Here is a 16455-nt window from a genome sequence, read left to right on the forward strand (position 1 = left end):
TTGTAGAAAGATGGAGCTCATCCCAATAGCAACGAGCCCAGAAAAGGAATCAATACTGGGTGAGATCAAAACAGACCACACATTAACATCCTTTCACACACTATTTACTCACACTGTGCTAATTTGGGGTCACCAATCAAGTTGATGGAAATGTCTTTGGTTTATGCCTTTATGTCTTTGTCTCTTATGTCTGGAAATGTCTTTGGCACTGGAGTGTGCACCAAGGCAAAAAGAAATATGCAAACCCAAACCAGGTATGCAATTTGGGTTGTAACCTGTAGAGGGCACCAGTGAGCTACCAAACCCTCCAACACACCAACATAAGCCTCAGTTCAAATAATGATTTATTTTCACAAATACCTCTACAGGTGATGCACAAATACTGTCTTTTTCCCTCTATTTCTTTCTTCTCCTTTAACTCCTCCAGACAAGCTTTGTCTACATCCACCTGACTGGCTCGCCTGGATGAGGTCAGGCGGCTTCTTTTATGCCAGGCCCGGAAGCACTTCTGGTGTGACCCCACTACAAGTAGGACATATTTCTGGGCCAGGCAGAGGATCCTTGAAGTGGGGATGATTTGTCCTTTTACCACCCCCTGGTGACACGCATGACAGGGCTGCACCACTGGACTACATTTGCCAGCCTGCCCCACAGGTATCCATGTAGGCACCATAGTCCAGGAGGACTGCCACCTATTGAGTCAGTGGAGGAAACAGTTCATCCAATTGGTATCTAACTGTCCTTCCAAACTTTATTCAGCATTTTTCAGTTTTACTTCATTTCTGCTCTGCCTTGCTTATACAACAAAGATCTCCCAATTTAATGTTACGTATATCAATAGCTGGTTGCAGATTCGATTTGTATTGTGATTGTTAAAGCATTGTGATTTTCTAAGTACTGCAATTTGTAATTTTGAAATCTTTTCTCCTGAGTAATATATCAATAATGGAGATAAACACTTCAACCAAAAATTCCACCTGTCAAAAGTAAAGTTCCTCATTAAATTCTACTTAAGAAATGAACTTAGCAGCTTTCACGATATGGCCATATTCAAGTTGAATTCTTTGTTGACTTTTTTAAAAATCCAAAGCAAGTCCATGCTTTAGATTTGAAATAAGATGGCACTGCATAAAGGAGACAAGCCTTTCCAGATATGTTTTCTTTTGAGCTGTAACACAGGCAGGACACTTTATGGCACAGTAGCTGAAGTTCACATAACTGCAGCCTATCAGTAAAATCTAACAGTGTGCAACTGAGCATAAATTATGTGTGCTTATACCAGCATGCAACTGCACACTTACTTTCGTTTGTATGATGCTAGTAATTTAACAGTGTAATTAATTTTATCAAATTCAGTCTAATAATTCAAAGTGTACACTTTTATTCTTTAAATAAAACGTGCATTTTAAATACCTGTATCGATTATTTTTCTCCACTTGCTCGTGAAAATAATTTTATCTGCAAAAACTATTAAACACCAAATAAACATGTCCAAAGGGTTCATAATGAGGACAAGTGCCCAAAACCTCTTGACCTTCATTTATTTCCCATTTTACTTTTCCAAAGGCAAATTTAAGCCACCTGCATTTTTTTTCCTAAGAACACTACTTTACAATGCAACAACTGCAACTTTGCACTGGTTTACTAACTTACTAATTACATGAAGTAATTAGGCTTATTATATGTGGTCAAGCCAGGATACGTACAAGGGCAGTGCGACAGTGGTGAGGTCTGTGGTAGGAGTGACAGATGCATTTAAGGTGGAGGTGGGATTACATCAGGGTTCAGCTCTGAGGCCTTTCTTATTTACAATGGTGATGGACAGGTTGACAGAGGAGATTAGACAGGAGTCCCTATGGACTATGATGTTTGCGGATGACATGGTGATCTGCAATGAGAGGAGGGAGCAGATTGAGGAGAGATAGTGGAGATATGCTCTAGAGAGGAGAGGAGATGAATGAAGGTCAGTAGGACCAAGACAGAATACATGCGTGGGAATGAGAGTGAGGTCAGAGGAATAGTGAGGATGCAGGGACTAGTGTTAGCAAGAGGTTGATTGAGTTTAAATACTTCAGATATACAGTACAGAGTAATAGGGAGTTTAGAAAATAGTGCTGGCAGGATGGAGAAGAGTGATTTGTGGCAGACGGGTACAAGCAAGAGTAAAAGTGAAGGTCTACAAGATGGTAGTGAGACCAGCTATGTCACTGTGAATTGGTTGGAGATGGTGGCACTGACAAAAAGACAGGAGACAGAGCTGGAAGAGGCTGCGTTAAAGATGTTAAGATTTATATTGGGTGCGATGAGGATGGACAGGATTAGGAATGAGTACATTAGATGGTCTGCTCAACTTGGACAGTTTGGAGACAAAACCAGAGAGGTGAGATTAAGTCAGTTTGGACATGTGCAAAGGGGTGATGCTGGGTAAATTGGGAGAAGGATGCTAGGGATGGAGCTACTAGGCAAGCGGAAAAGAGGAAGGACTAAGAGGAGGGTAATGGATGTGGTGAGAGAAGACATGTAGGTGGTATTGTGACAGAATAATATGTGAAGGACAGGAAGACATGGAAAAAGGTGATCCGCTGTGGCAACCCCTAACAGGAGTACTGTAGCTGAAAAAACATATATGGTCAATGCAAGAGGCCTATTAGGAGAGAATGTAGACTTAAAGGCCAAAGGACTAAAAGTCACACATGATCAAGTTTCACCTGACACACCTCCAATTGTGGAAATCTGCAAATTACTTTGTACTGCTTATATATCATGAATCATGCTAACATCATGAAATAGGATAAAGTAGTGGATTTAAAACAAGAAACAGTAAAACTCAAAGAAGTGATTGATAGTCCTTAACATACAACACAAGAAACACACATGTACATAAAGATTGATCAGTTGCATATGTGAATTTAATTTTACATTAGTTCCCATCCAAGCACAGAGAAAAGCCCAATAATGTGACATGGCCAACAGCTTAATGTACTCAACATATTATGTATTGCAGTCCACTGGGCTGCTTCTACATTATCCTGCTCTTCTCCTGTGCTTCTGTATGAAAAGGCCAGAGCAGTGTGGTTCTTTTTGAGAAGTCCCTTAAAAGTGAGTGTAAGCTGCTGGGATGTTCTGTAATTCAATTGTGGCCAGCATACTGTTCTCTGTTGTGGATGGATGGATGGATGGATAGATGGTTGGATAGACAGACAGACTTTATTAATCCCAAGGGGAAATTCATAATTTTCTATGTCACCAGAGGCCAGTTTCTACTAATAAGGAGGGCAAGACTTATACAGAACAAAACTTGGACCCACTGGGGACCATGGCAGAAGGCAGACGGATGGCAAAATTAAACGTCATTGTTACTAACTCTGTCTGTCCTTTTCATGATGTGCTGTCCTGGAGCTCCTTTAGTCTGGGGCTTATTCCACTCTTTTGTGGTAAGTGGATCTACCAGGGCTCTTTTTTCCCCTATTGTATTAAGACTACTGAGGATTGATCATTTATGTTAGGTAGAATGCCTAGAGGGAGCTGGGCGGTCTCGTGACCTGGAACACCTGCAGATTTAATTTTTTTCTCCAAGCGTCTGGAGTTTTTTTCTTTTTTCTGTCCTCCCTGGCCATCTGACCTTACTTTTACTCTATGTTAATTAGTGTTCCCTTATTTTAATTATTATTTATTTTGTCTTTTTTCTCTTTCTTCAACATGTAAAGCACTTTGAGCTGCATGATTTGTATGAAAATGTGCTATATAAATAAATGTTGTTGTTGTAATGCTTCCCTTAGTGCCTGTACAGACACCCTGGCACATGGATAATATTATTTTGTGGGCACTATACATTAAATACACACTGGGTACATTGTGTATATGGGTATGGTCTATGTATTAGTCAGTACTTTACTGTTTTACATTACAGTATATATATGTACATTTAATGCTTCTTGAGGAGCAAATGAATTTTTCCTTGAGATAAATAAATCAGTGTGCATTTCTCCTCATGGATCCAGCATTATAGATTTATATGGAGAATAAAAATTGTCATCATGTGTGCATGCACAAGAAGAACCTGCAATGGACCACCATCTCTCTGCCTTGCATCTGATACTGCTAGTATAGGCGCCCCCTTCAACGACCCTAAATATTACTTAACTGCACTTCTATGTCTGAAATTCAATATCAGTTAGGGTTGGAAGATGACACAGCATTAAAAAAAAAAATCCAGTGTTCCACTTTGTGTACATGCCGCTTTTACTGTCCTCCTAAAAGATGGGGATCACTGACCATTATTTACACTTGTAGTAAAGCACACTGATTTTCTTTTTCATTAATGGCATGACCCAGCAATCTGAAAATAAACATACTTATTAGTCTATTAAATACATCTGAGGAGAAACAAAATTCTCCACATCAACCACTTCTTCTATATAAAATCAAAGGGGTTGCCCTGCGGTGGGCTGACGCCCTGCCCAGGGTTTGTTTCCTGCCTTGCACCCTGTGTTGGCTGGGATTAGCTCCAGCAGACCCCCGTGACCCTGTAGTTAGGATATAGCGGGTTGGATAATGGATGGATGGATGGATGGAATTAGGGGGGGGGGGGATTTTGGGGGATGACAGCTACTATGGCTGCAGGTTTTCATTTTAGCCCTTCTCTTAATTAGTGAGCAGAATTTAGTTGATACACAACTTAAGACTCAGGCCCCTTAATTATTTCTTTTTTTTCCTTAACTAGCAACCAAACAATATTAAGACACAAAATGTACCAACACATAAACAACAACTGCGTCCATCACACAATAACTGAAAATACAGAAAGGTGAAGGCTTCAGAAATGTTGATCCGCTCAGGTCCACAAAACATTTTGACAGAGCTCTAAAAAAGAAATTTAACAGTTTTGGAAATATCTGCCATGGCAAAATGAGAATGGAAATAAATAACGAGTTTAATTAGCAATGAGAATTGGCTTCAAATTAAGAAACTGAATGAAGTGAAGTTGGTTGGAGTTTGAGGCCCCAAATTAGTTACTCATCTGTTGGCTCACTTCACATCAAATTTATGTTTAGGTGCCGTTTAAGGAAAAAAGAATCAATTCAGTGGTCAGAGTCTCAAGAAAAGTCAATTAAAATAAAGGAAAATAGTTAATTAGCAGAAAAAACTGGTCACTAATTAAGAAAAGAGTTAGAATGAAAACTTGCAGCCACAGTAGCTCTCCAGGACTGGAGTTGGAGAACCCTGGTCTATACAGTACTTCCATTACAATACAATACAACTAATTTTACTTTGCAAAGCTATACACGAGTACATTAACATATATAATATTTATCATGTAGACAAATAAATGTAGAGTAAATTTCACAGGAAATTGAATGAAGTGAACAACTTCAACAATATTTAATTTGAAATTAAACATGTTGGGTCAAATGAAGTAAACAAGCTGCATAGACAGACAGACTGGTATGGGGGGGTGGCCTAATGTTTCTGTGCTTGTCGACCTTTACATATTTATTACTTTGTGTGTTCATTTGTTTCTTTTCATCATCCTGCATGCGCTCTGGTAGGTCAAACAAGCTGCCAGTTATCTTCACTCATAAATTTCTTTGTGAGTGTGTGAGTGCATGCGTGTGCCCCCCTATATGTGCTTTTAAATAAATTATGTATTTCAAAAACTACTCATCTAAACATTTTCCAAATTAATAGGCTTGGTCCCATGACTAAATGGAGCAGACTGCAACAATCCTGGCTAAACTAAACAATTCCTGCAACAGTCATTGCTTGGACATAGGTCAAACTGGTTCTGAAGGATGTGGGAATAAGCATTGAACAGAAGAGGCGTGGAGTCTGTTACGAGACAAACGTGATGCAAGTTGTTCAAAGAAGACAGGTCAGTTTTTTAGAGACATCATTGTTATACATGTGTCTCAGTGTTCAGGGCAGAGATCTCAGAAATTGCTTGTTCTACATTTTTGTATCTTTGTTTGGATGGATTTATCCAGGAGCTCTATACAAATCTCTTTTTTTTTTTCAGTAGTTTTAAGGTACGAAAATCAATTTTGATTTGCAACAGACACACAGAGGCAGCATGATGAAATCCAACTTTTCTCAATGATTTGAATATTTTAGAATTAGAATTTGAACTTAACTGGATACTGAATTTTTGACCCCATCACCAATCTTCACTTTAAATGGGGGTGGGGGTGTTGGAAACCATACACACCCACATAGGAGAATGAAACCACTACTGAAAACGTTTTGTAACTGCTTGAAATTCTTTATCACGAGGACAGGCCAATACCTCCATTGGATTACAAAAGGTTAGAAGAGTGCAAAATATGCGAAACATTATAATATAGTCAGCTTTGACATAATAAATGAGGACTTGGTATGTGTCATTATTATGTAATACGAATTGTGAAACCAAAAATGATGATGCAGTAAAGCAAAAGTGAAATTACAAAAAAAATATCACATTAAATGATGTAGGTGTGTTAGATAAACTGACACCTGCAAATTACTCTGGTATGAATAAGACTGGGTGTGTGCTTGAGTCTGCCCCTCAAAGGACTGACTTACACCCAAAACTGCCAACAGATTCTGGCTCCTTGCCACCCTTTGATAGAAAAAGTGTGCTTACAAAATGGATTGATGATTATTATTAAGCTTGCTGTAACATATGAAATGTCATATTTGAGAGCTTAATCATCAATGACTGTAAACTCTGACAACAAGCCTTAATTACCAGCAACTGTCAGCTCTGCTTCTTCATTCCTGGCTTGGTAGCCGCAGGAGTCACTGTTGCACTGTTAGTGAAAGCTATGATTATTACTGACATGCAAATAAATGGCTGAATTCTGTAGTACAGAAACTTTTGAGGGGGGGTCTGGAACACAGTTATATTTATTTATTGTGTTTATGCTGTTATTCTTGAAACAAATGTGGACAGAGTAAGCACTGGCAACTGAAGCAACTCCTAAAACTTATTAAAAGAGAAAACAGGCAAATGTTATTTCATAGTGATAAAACTATACAGTTGAAAATATCTTTCTCCAACCCTCTTTTCTGTTTTGATTAGCCTGGAAATAATGTTTAATTGTTTATTCCTTTTGCTTTGATTTCAGTAGCAAGTCTTTGGATCATTTTCTAGTAGTACTAGGGTGTTGTACCGTTTACATCTTGCCTGAAGAAGAGGCCTGAGTTGCCTCGAAAGCTTGCATATTGTAATCTTTTTAGTTAGCCAATAAAAGGTGTCATTTTGCTTGGCGATCATTTTCTAGTAATTTTATTCCTTAGCCGTCTTTGCCAGATGGGTTAGACAAGTCAAAATTACGAGACACTCCTCTTTAGACAAGTCCATACACTTTCTCTGTAGGACCAATGCCCAAGTTCTGACAGAGCACTTCTGAATATTAATTTTCCTTTTTGTTAGGCCATTCAGTGGATGAGTTGTGTTTAAGATGTCTGTCACGTTGAAAGGTAATTTTTTAAATTAAGCTTTCTGATAAATAATGTCAGATTTTCAGCCAAAATATTGCACCCTGCCCTGGATTGGTTCCCTGCCTTGTGCCCTGTGTTGGCTGGGATTGGCTCCAGCGGACCCCCGTGACCCTGTGTTCAGATTCAGCGGGTTGGACAATGGATGGATGGATGGATATTTTGATATTTGGAGCTATTAATTTTCCCTATATCTTGACCAGAGTCCCTAAGGTTGATGTTGTCACAATTAAGCATGTCTTTCTGCTCAACACATCTTTTGGAGTTAAAGCCAAAAATATATTATTCCCTCTACTCCAATCTGTATAGATTTTTCAAAACACACTGAGTTCTTAAAAACACTCATTCATACCAGACCAATCATACAATTTAAGTGTGGGAGGAAAGGTGGTTATGGACTGCATGTACTGTAGCCCTTTATCCAATAAGTTACAGGCAGCTATGAACCAAAGAAGTTCCAACCAAAAGAACAACCTAAGCATTCTTGCATAAAAATATCTGCATATCATAATTGTTTTCTCAACGTACCACCTAAAGACATTCAGCGCTAGGAGTGTTCACCCTCTTATAAACACAAGAAGGCCAACATGGACTTTAAAACTGAGTATTGTTTCACATAACTAAATGGTCCCTTTACTGCTCAAACAGTATTGATCCAAAAGTTACTTAAACAGTTTATAAAGCATGTATTATCTTGAAAATACCGAACAAATGAGTTTTGTTTAAATACTAATTTATGAATATCATTTTAGCAGATAAAGCTATCATCTTTGTTGTTTAGTTTTATCCCCCATGTGACTGAATGCCTGCTTTACGTAAACTCTTAACTGTTGAGTTATTGGTACTGCTAGACTATACAAAAAAAGTGTAACCAATTGCACAATAACTGCTCAAATGATTTTCACTCAATTTTGTATAAGGATTGCTGTTGCTCCAACATAAAAGTATAGACTATATGGCACATTGGGGGAGAGGGGTGGCAACGGAGAAAACAGCGCTGGCACAGGGACTTCAGTTCCCATGAAGCAGCAGTAAATCACTGGGGCTGCTATGAAGACAGAGTCAACAATGTGCATAAAGGTTTGCACCAACCAAATTAGCATCTCATCTAAGTCTGTAGGTATAGCTATTTCTTCTCAACCAGTTGGGATAACAATTCCATTGTCTGGCTGGATTACACCTTTTATTTAAGAGTACATACTTTTGTGTCATCATGAATTATGTTTACCCATGCTGAACTTCCAAAACACATTTTTTTCCCTTGTCCACATAAGAAACATAACAAATATGAGAAACAAGAGGAGACCATTCAAGCCATCAAGCCCGATTGTTCAGCTAATAGCTAAGCTGTCCCAATATCTCATCCAGATATTTCTTAAAAGTTGGAGTTGAAGCAGAACTTGTGACAGGTCTCATTAGTTTGTTTCAGAGTCTCACAACTCTTTACTTATACCTTAGCAATGTCAGGTACTTCAGCTAGTTTACTATATGAACTTCAGCAGCAGGACTGCCATTCTGAGTAGCACCTACAATTACTACCAGTCACTCAAGCACTTTTGTAATGATGCACTGCACTATGTCATTCAAACCTCAGCCATGATATAGTCTGGCTTAACTGGGCAAGGGTAGAGTTAGAAGGTGATGGATTTGCTTTCACATTAATTGTTTGATTGTGCAACTTTAAAGTATGATGTGGGGGTTGTTTCAGTACAGATTAACAGATATCCTAAATTCAGCTAAATTCCTCCACAAGGACTTGAAGAGAGAGAGAAAGAAAAAAAAAAACATCAGATATAGGCTTACCCTTGGAAAATTAAGTTTAAAGAAAATAAAAAAATAAACATCTGTTTACTGGAAGATAGTGTTTTGATATACATATACAATGTGATGTTTCAAGAAATAAAGTATATGTTATGGAAAGGAATCATCAGTGTTGGTGGACTTACTAGAAACTGTTTAAACAATTAAAAAGAGGAAAATGGGCTATATATCACATTCTGTGGAGCACAAATTGAGGATAGTTATGATTAAGCTGAAAAATGCACTTTCAAGTTGGAATAATGTGTTCAGGTTTTTCTGAATAATGCAAAGACTCTAAAGAAAATGCAAAGGAGGACTAATGCAATAAATTCAGAACTGTAGGCTATGAAGGTATTTAATCTTTTCAGTCAATGCAATTGGAGACTAAGGGTACAGTGCATCAGAAAGTATTCACGCCCCGTCACTTTTTTCACATTTTCTTATGTTGCTGCCTTATGCTGCAGTCATTTAAACTGATTTTGTCACTGAGACAAATATTCAGACCCTTTGATATGATGCTCAAATTCTGGCTCAGGTGCATCTCATTCTATTGATCTTTGTTGAGCTATTTCTATACCTAGTTTAGAGTCTACCTGTGGTCATTTTCACTGATTGGATATGATTAGAAATGGCACACATCTGTCTATACAAGGTCCCACTCTTGGCAATGTATTTCAGAGCAAAAATGAAGCCATGACGTGAAAGGAATTCCCTTCAGGGCTTAGAGATAGGATTGTGTCGAGGCACAGTTCTGGGGAAGGCAAAAAAAAAAAAATCTGCCTCACTGAAGGATCCCAAGAGCATAGTGGCCTCCATATGTTTAAAATGGAAGACATAAAGTCAAACTGAGCACTCGGGTGGGGGTGGGGGGGGAACCTTGGTAAGTAAGGTGACCAATAACCCAATGGTCATTGTGACAGAGCTCCACAGAACCTGTATAGAAATAGGAGAAACGTATAGGAGGACAACCATCACTGAAACACTCCACTGACCCGGGCTTTACAACAGATTGACCACATAGTAGCCAGTCCTCAGGAAAACATACATGAAAGCCTGTTTGGTGTTTGCAAAAAGGTACCTAAAGGACTCTCAAAACTGTGAGGAACAAGACTCTCTGGTCTGATGAAGTTACATTGTTTGGCTTTAATTTTAAGCATCATGTTGTCTATAGGAAAAAATATACCTGCATAATACACTTCCAAATGGCGATTTTTTATTTTTTAGCAGCAGGGACTGGAACACTAATTAGGATTGAAGGAAAGCTAAACAGAGAAAAATACAGAGATATTCCTAATAAAAACCTGCACCACAGCACTGTGGACCTCAGACTGGGTCAAAGGTTCACCTTCCCACAGAACCATGAACATAAATACAAAATGAATTCTGGAGATCTCTTTGATTGGTCTAGCCAGAGCTCAGACTTAAACCCAATAAAACAACTCTAGAGAAACCTGAAAATAAGCTTTCCGCCAATGGTCTCCATGAAACTTGACAGAGCTTGACAGGATCTGCAGAGAAGAATGGCAGAAAATCCCCAAAACCAGGTGTGTGAAGCTTCTCACATCCTACTCAGGATGACTTCAGGCTGTACTTGCCACCAAAGGTGCTTCATCACTGAAGTGCTGGGTAAAAAGACCTAATACTTTTCAGTGCCAGGCAGCACGGTGGCGCTGTGGTAGTGTTGCTGCCTCGCAGTTAGGAGAACTGGGTTTGCTTCTCGGGTCCTCCCAGCATGGAGTTTGCATGTTCTCCCCGTGTCTGCGTGGGTTCCTCCAGGGTCTCCAGTTTCCTCCCACAGTCCAAAGACATGCAGGTTAGGTGCATTGGTGATCCTAAATTTTCCCTGGTGTGTACGTGTGTGTGTCCTGCGGTGGGTTGGCGCCCTGCCCTGGATTTGTTCCTGCCTTGCGCCCTGAGTTGGCTGGGATTGGCTCCAGCCGACCCTCGTGACCCTGTGTTAGGATATAGCGGGTTGGATAATGACTGAGTGACTTTTCAGTGCCAATATGATATTTCAGTCTTTTATTTTTAATAAATCTGCAAAAAATTCTAAAATCCTGTTTTCATTTTATCATTCTGCGGTACTGAAAGAAAATTAATTTAAATGATTTAACATAAGGCTGCAACATAAGATGTGAAAAAAAGTAAAGGGATCTGAATATTTTCTGAATGTACTTAAGTCTTTCAACAAAAAGATGGGCAGGCATGGTGTTTCAGTGGTTAATGGCACTTCATTGGTTTGATGTCCTGTGTTCACATTTCTTGCTGTCTTTGTGGAGTGTGCATATTAGGCTATTTGCCAATTCTAAATTGACCCCACATGAGTGTGGATCTTGCACGTAAGTCCTCTGATGGGCTGGTATCCACACTGGTTAGGCATCATCACACACGTTTCCTTACTGAGCTCTTGCTTGGCTTCAGCCTTGTACTAAAACATAAATAAAGCTTCTAATCTAGAGTGGTAATGTGCAATCAGAGTCTTATCAGTGATACAAGAAATGTAAATACTTGAAATTTTAACAGCCAACATATTTTAAACAAAACTGCACAAACAGTCAGTAGTAGAAGATTAGGAAATCCCACTCCTACATACTCAGTAGCAAGGCATCAGATTAACAGAAATAAAACCTTGGGCTAAATACAACTTCAATTTATATCATATTCTATCAGACCAGAAAAAAAGATAATATGATGATGTCTTTTAACTACAACTGGCATGCTGCAAAATGTTGAGATTAACAAACGTCTTACTTCCAGTTTGTTTTGAATCAAGTGGACAGCTGACAAGCCCATCAATTTAGTTTTATTACGCAGCTGCACTGTCTAAAAGGTATAAGAGGTTTTGCCAAAAATACCATTCCCACCCAAGACAGCAACACCAGAATTACAGCACTTGTCAGCTAATTATTAGCTTGATTTCCTGGACAGACAGGGACATAAGAGTACACCAAACCAGGAAGACCGGATGATTAGTTAATGTAAGCCCAGTGCTGAGGTAAAACAATTAGGGCAAAATTAAATCTCTGAAACTAGTGCAGACATGTAAGAAAGTGGAGGAAACAAAGTGATGATATAGAGGACTGTGATTCACACCTCATTTTCATCTTTTCCTTTATTCACAGTAAGGCATGATTGAGCTTGTGAGCATGTATAGTCCTTCTTTGTGACTAGTGACTACTTATCCATGAGCTTTTCAAATCTGGATAGCGCTCTTCAAATCATTCATGAAATTTAGTTAAACAAACACTTGAGCCTGACATTATGAAGCTAGGCTTATATTTTTAGAACAAACATACATCTACAGGTAAAAATTCCGAACTGATTGACATGAAATGAAAAGAGATTCTTCACTGAAAACTTTTAACTTGTTCTACAGACTTGCCCTTTTTATAGTACATAAAATTTGCTTTGTTTGTTTAAAACAAATATGAATCATGGAAACACTTCAGTGAAAGCACATGAACTGCGGTGGTTTTACCTTTAAAAAAAATGAGTCTACAAAAGGAGACCACTTTCAAATCCGTAATGTAAAGAAAACCTTAAAAGATCTGAACCATTTATGTCAATATAACATGCTCATCTATGAGGCGTTGTGAAGAATAAACTTAAAAGGCACTGAAAGTATAATGACAAAACAGAATTAAAAGGCTCTGCTCAGACTAGTGTGATGGCATTTAGAGTATTATTTGCACAAAAGGTGTTACTGAACTACAACCTGTCCAAAGAGGAACATCAAAGACTTCAGTTGCTGTTCATGACACCTAAATCCATCAATCTTAAATAAAACATGTTAAAGTAGCACCTCAGAAACTTAATGTCACACCTGCCCTACTTCCAAAAAAGAAAGGACTATTATATACTCCTAGCAAGTGTATTTTACTGTATTTGTAAAATAATAAAGCAAATCTGTTTTACACAAAACTTTATGAAAAATCTATTACCGTCAAACTGGACTATAAGGAACTGAAGTGTGGTTATATTTTTCAACCTTACAACACTTGCTTGGGTAACACCATTTGGTGATGCAGTACAAGATCCTTCCTGAGACTCTCTGGCAGCCATGTACAGATGTAACCAGTGAATTGGGTCTTATAAGAGCTGCTCTTTAAATGTCTGATCATTTTTTGTGGTAACTGCTGGTGGTTATCTGTAAAACTACAATGTCTGCATTACAACAGCTCTCTGAAGCATTTTCTTGTCAGGCTGAGCTAAAACAGACTATACAATGTTATTGACTGTTATACCTGCCTTGCACTCTCCACCTTGCACTTTATAACTTGCACTGCACTTTTATTGCTTTTTAATTAATATTGTTTTTATTAGTATGCTGCTGCTGGAGTATGTGAATTTATCCTTGGGGATTAATAAAGTATATATCTATCAATCAATCAATCAATCAAAAGAGATTCTTGGCCTTGGCCAAGCAGATATAGCTTTTGAACACTGCAAGTAGACTGCCTCCTGGTGACGTCAGCTGAGCACTCCCTCCCTGTCTCTCTGTTACTTTGCGCCCATAATACAGAACAGCTCCACCATCTTCACTTGTTGGCTGTGATTTAATGATCACAGAACAAGTTCACAGAGATGTCAGACTTATTTGAAACGACTAATTTGGTTTGTTAGGGATGACAGAAGTGAAATGTTGACTTCTGAGACTGGCTAGACCTCTATATGACATTGTTTTAGAAACACCAGTTAATTAGAAATTTAAAAAAACTGTGCAGGGATGAATGGTTTGTTATCACCAAAACTAAACTGAAATGGTCTTCTGTATTAGGTAGTGAAACACCAGTAAAATAGAAGTGGAAGGAATCCTGCCCTCTTTAAGGAAGTAATAATACATCACAATACAAGTACATTAGCTTCTGTATACTCATATAACTTGGTGGACCCATGGTTAATTTCACTGCATAAACTTGAATGTGATTTACAAATGAGTAAACAATATAAAATACTGTAATACTGCTATCTAGCTATAATTTATTTATTTATTTTTTTTACAAGTGGCCATTCTATTTTTGTTATTCAACTATAAATATTGACAACAATACAGAAATCTTAAGTGCTTTACTGTTCAAACAAAAATACACATTAACTGCATTACATAATTTATCAAAAGAGTATATTCCAATGATTAAAAAATCAATTGCAATAAAGAAGAAACAAACTTAAAAGAGTGAACTAAAATACTAAAGTTTCTTGTAAATTATACACAAAATAGAGAGACTAATGAGACTCATAAGAAAAAGTTACTTTATAGTAAATGTATATACAGAATTGTCGCCTTGAAGGAATATACCATTTTCGCTGCAAAACACTTCATGCAATGAAAGAAATGGTGCCAAAAGCAAACATCAGTGCTTTTAATTTTCAGTGAAACATTTATATATTCTTAACAGAACACACAGAAAACATGCTCTCAGATGCCCATACCTGCCAAAGTGGATCCCGTTCCTCTGGAAATATCTGGAAGTACCTTTGTGCCAGCTGGACAGGGGGTAGGGTTTGCAATTTCAAGTTGGTCCAGGACTGAATAAACTTGATGAGATTTTTAAAAGTGTACAGTCCAAGGCGGTCATTACCATAATTTGATAAGTGAGTCATAAAAATACTGATCTAAAAGGGGAAAAAAAAGATAATGTCTAAAATGGAATGTCTAAAGTATTTCCAAAATATGCAAGTAAAAATTGAAAGGTGATGCATTTCAACGTCAAGTTAATAAAATACTGCATTAGCTTCCATTTACTATAAGCATTAACTTAACTTGATTAGTATAAAATATGTAGTCAAGAGCCCAACTTATTGGCACAGACTACAATGTTGTGTTGTACCAATCAATACTGAATATTATATATATATATATATACACACACACACACACACACACACACACATACAGTGGAACCTTGGTTCATGAACATCTCGGTACACGTACAAATCGGTTTACGACCAAAAAGTTTGCCAAACTTTTGCCTCGGTTCACGGCCACACACTCGGTATATGAACAAGCCAGTTTCCCTTTCGGTTTGTACATGTTCAGTCTCTCCCTGTGCATTTCCTGTGCAGCGAGCAAGAGAGAGAGAGCACGACACACATACACACAGGCAGCGCGAGACAGAGAGATGCACACACACAGGCAGCGCGAGAGAGAGAGAGCTGGTCGCATAAGGTAGGAAGGCAGTTAAAGAATGCATATACATATATATATATATATATATATATATATATAGTGAGAGATTAAGGCCTCCGTGACCCCTTGAACCCTCTGAGCAGACGTCAGACACCATATAAAAGTCCAAATATAACTTTTATTTAGACCAATATGTGCACCAAGCACCCTATACTCTACAACACTCATATAACAAATCAATAAACAATAATCCATACACAATAGCCACCACTCCCAGACACGTTGCCACCCTACCTCCCAGCTCAGCTCGGCGTATTGGGCTTTCCCATAGTCCTTTATACTCCCTGACCCAGAAGGGGTTCCTGGCACAACCCACAAGTCCGTATTCCTTCCGGGTCAGGGTAAACAGTCCTTTTCTTTAACCCGGAAGTACATCGTTTCCTCCTGTCCTGGGATTATGACGTACTTCCGGATCATAGGGCATATAAGAGTCCCCGGGTTTCCCTACAGCGACTCCTGGTGGTCCCCAAGGCATCCAGCAGGGCTGCGCATAAAAACTACATAGTCCATGAGTCCCTGCTGGAACTCGGGGCATGTCCATGCTGCAGGGAAAGCTCCACCTGGCGGCCTGGGGGTATTGGCCGGAATGCCAAGCCGGCCACATATCACAATATATATATATATATATATATATATATATATATATATATATATATATATATATATATATATATATATATATTTACAGTGCATCCAGAAAGTATTCACAGCGCATCACTTTTTCCACCTTTTGTTATGTTACAGCCTTATTCCAAAATGGATTAAATTAATTTTTTTCCTTAGAATTCTGCACACAACATCCCATAATGACAACATGAAAAAAGTTTACTTGAGGTTTTTGCAAGAGAAATCACATGTACATAAGTATTCACAGCCTTTGCTCAATACTTTGTCGATGCACCTTTGGCAGCAATTACAGCCTCAAGTCTTGTTGAATATGATGCCACAAGCTTAGCACACCTATCCTTGGCCAGTTTCGCCCATTC

The 16455-nt window shown here is 38.4% G+C and overlaps 1 protein-coding gene across 4 annotated transcripts in view; it reads right to left on the reverse strand.

Annotated features, from left to right (window-relative positions):
* ndst1b (N-deacetylase/N-sulfotransferase (heparan glucosaminyl) 1b) overlaps nt 1–16455 on the reverse strand; it is a 255734-nt gene that overhangs the window by 18232 nt on the left and 221047 nt on the right. For all 4 annotated transcript variants that reach the window (XM_028813059.2, XM_051934207.1, XM_051934208.1 and 1 more), the window contains one exon: nt 14713–14895. In XM_028813059.2, the coding sequence (XP_028668892.1) occupies nt 14713–14895 (183 nt within the window). The remainder of the gene's footprint in view (nt 1–14712; nt 14896–16455) is intronic.

Source organism: Erpetoichthys calabaricus, chromosome 11 (assembly GCF_900747795.2).
Source record: "Erpetoichthys calabaricus chromosome 11, fErpCal1.3, whole genome shotgun sequence".
Classification (NCBI taxonomy): domain Eukaryota; kingdom Metazoa; phylum Chordata; class Cladistia; order Polypteriformes; family Polypteridae; genus Erpetoichthys; species Erpetoichthys calabaricus.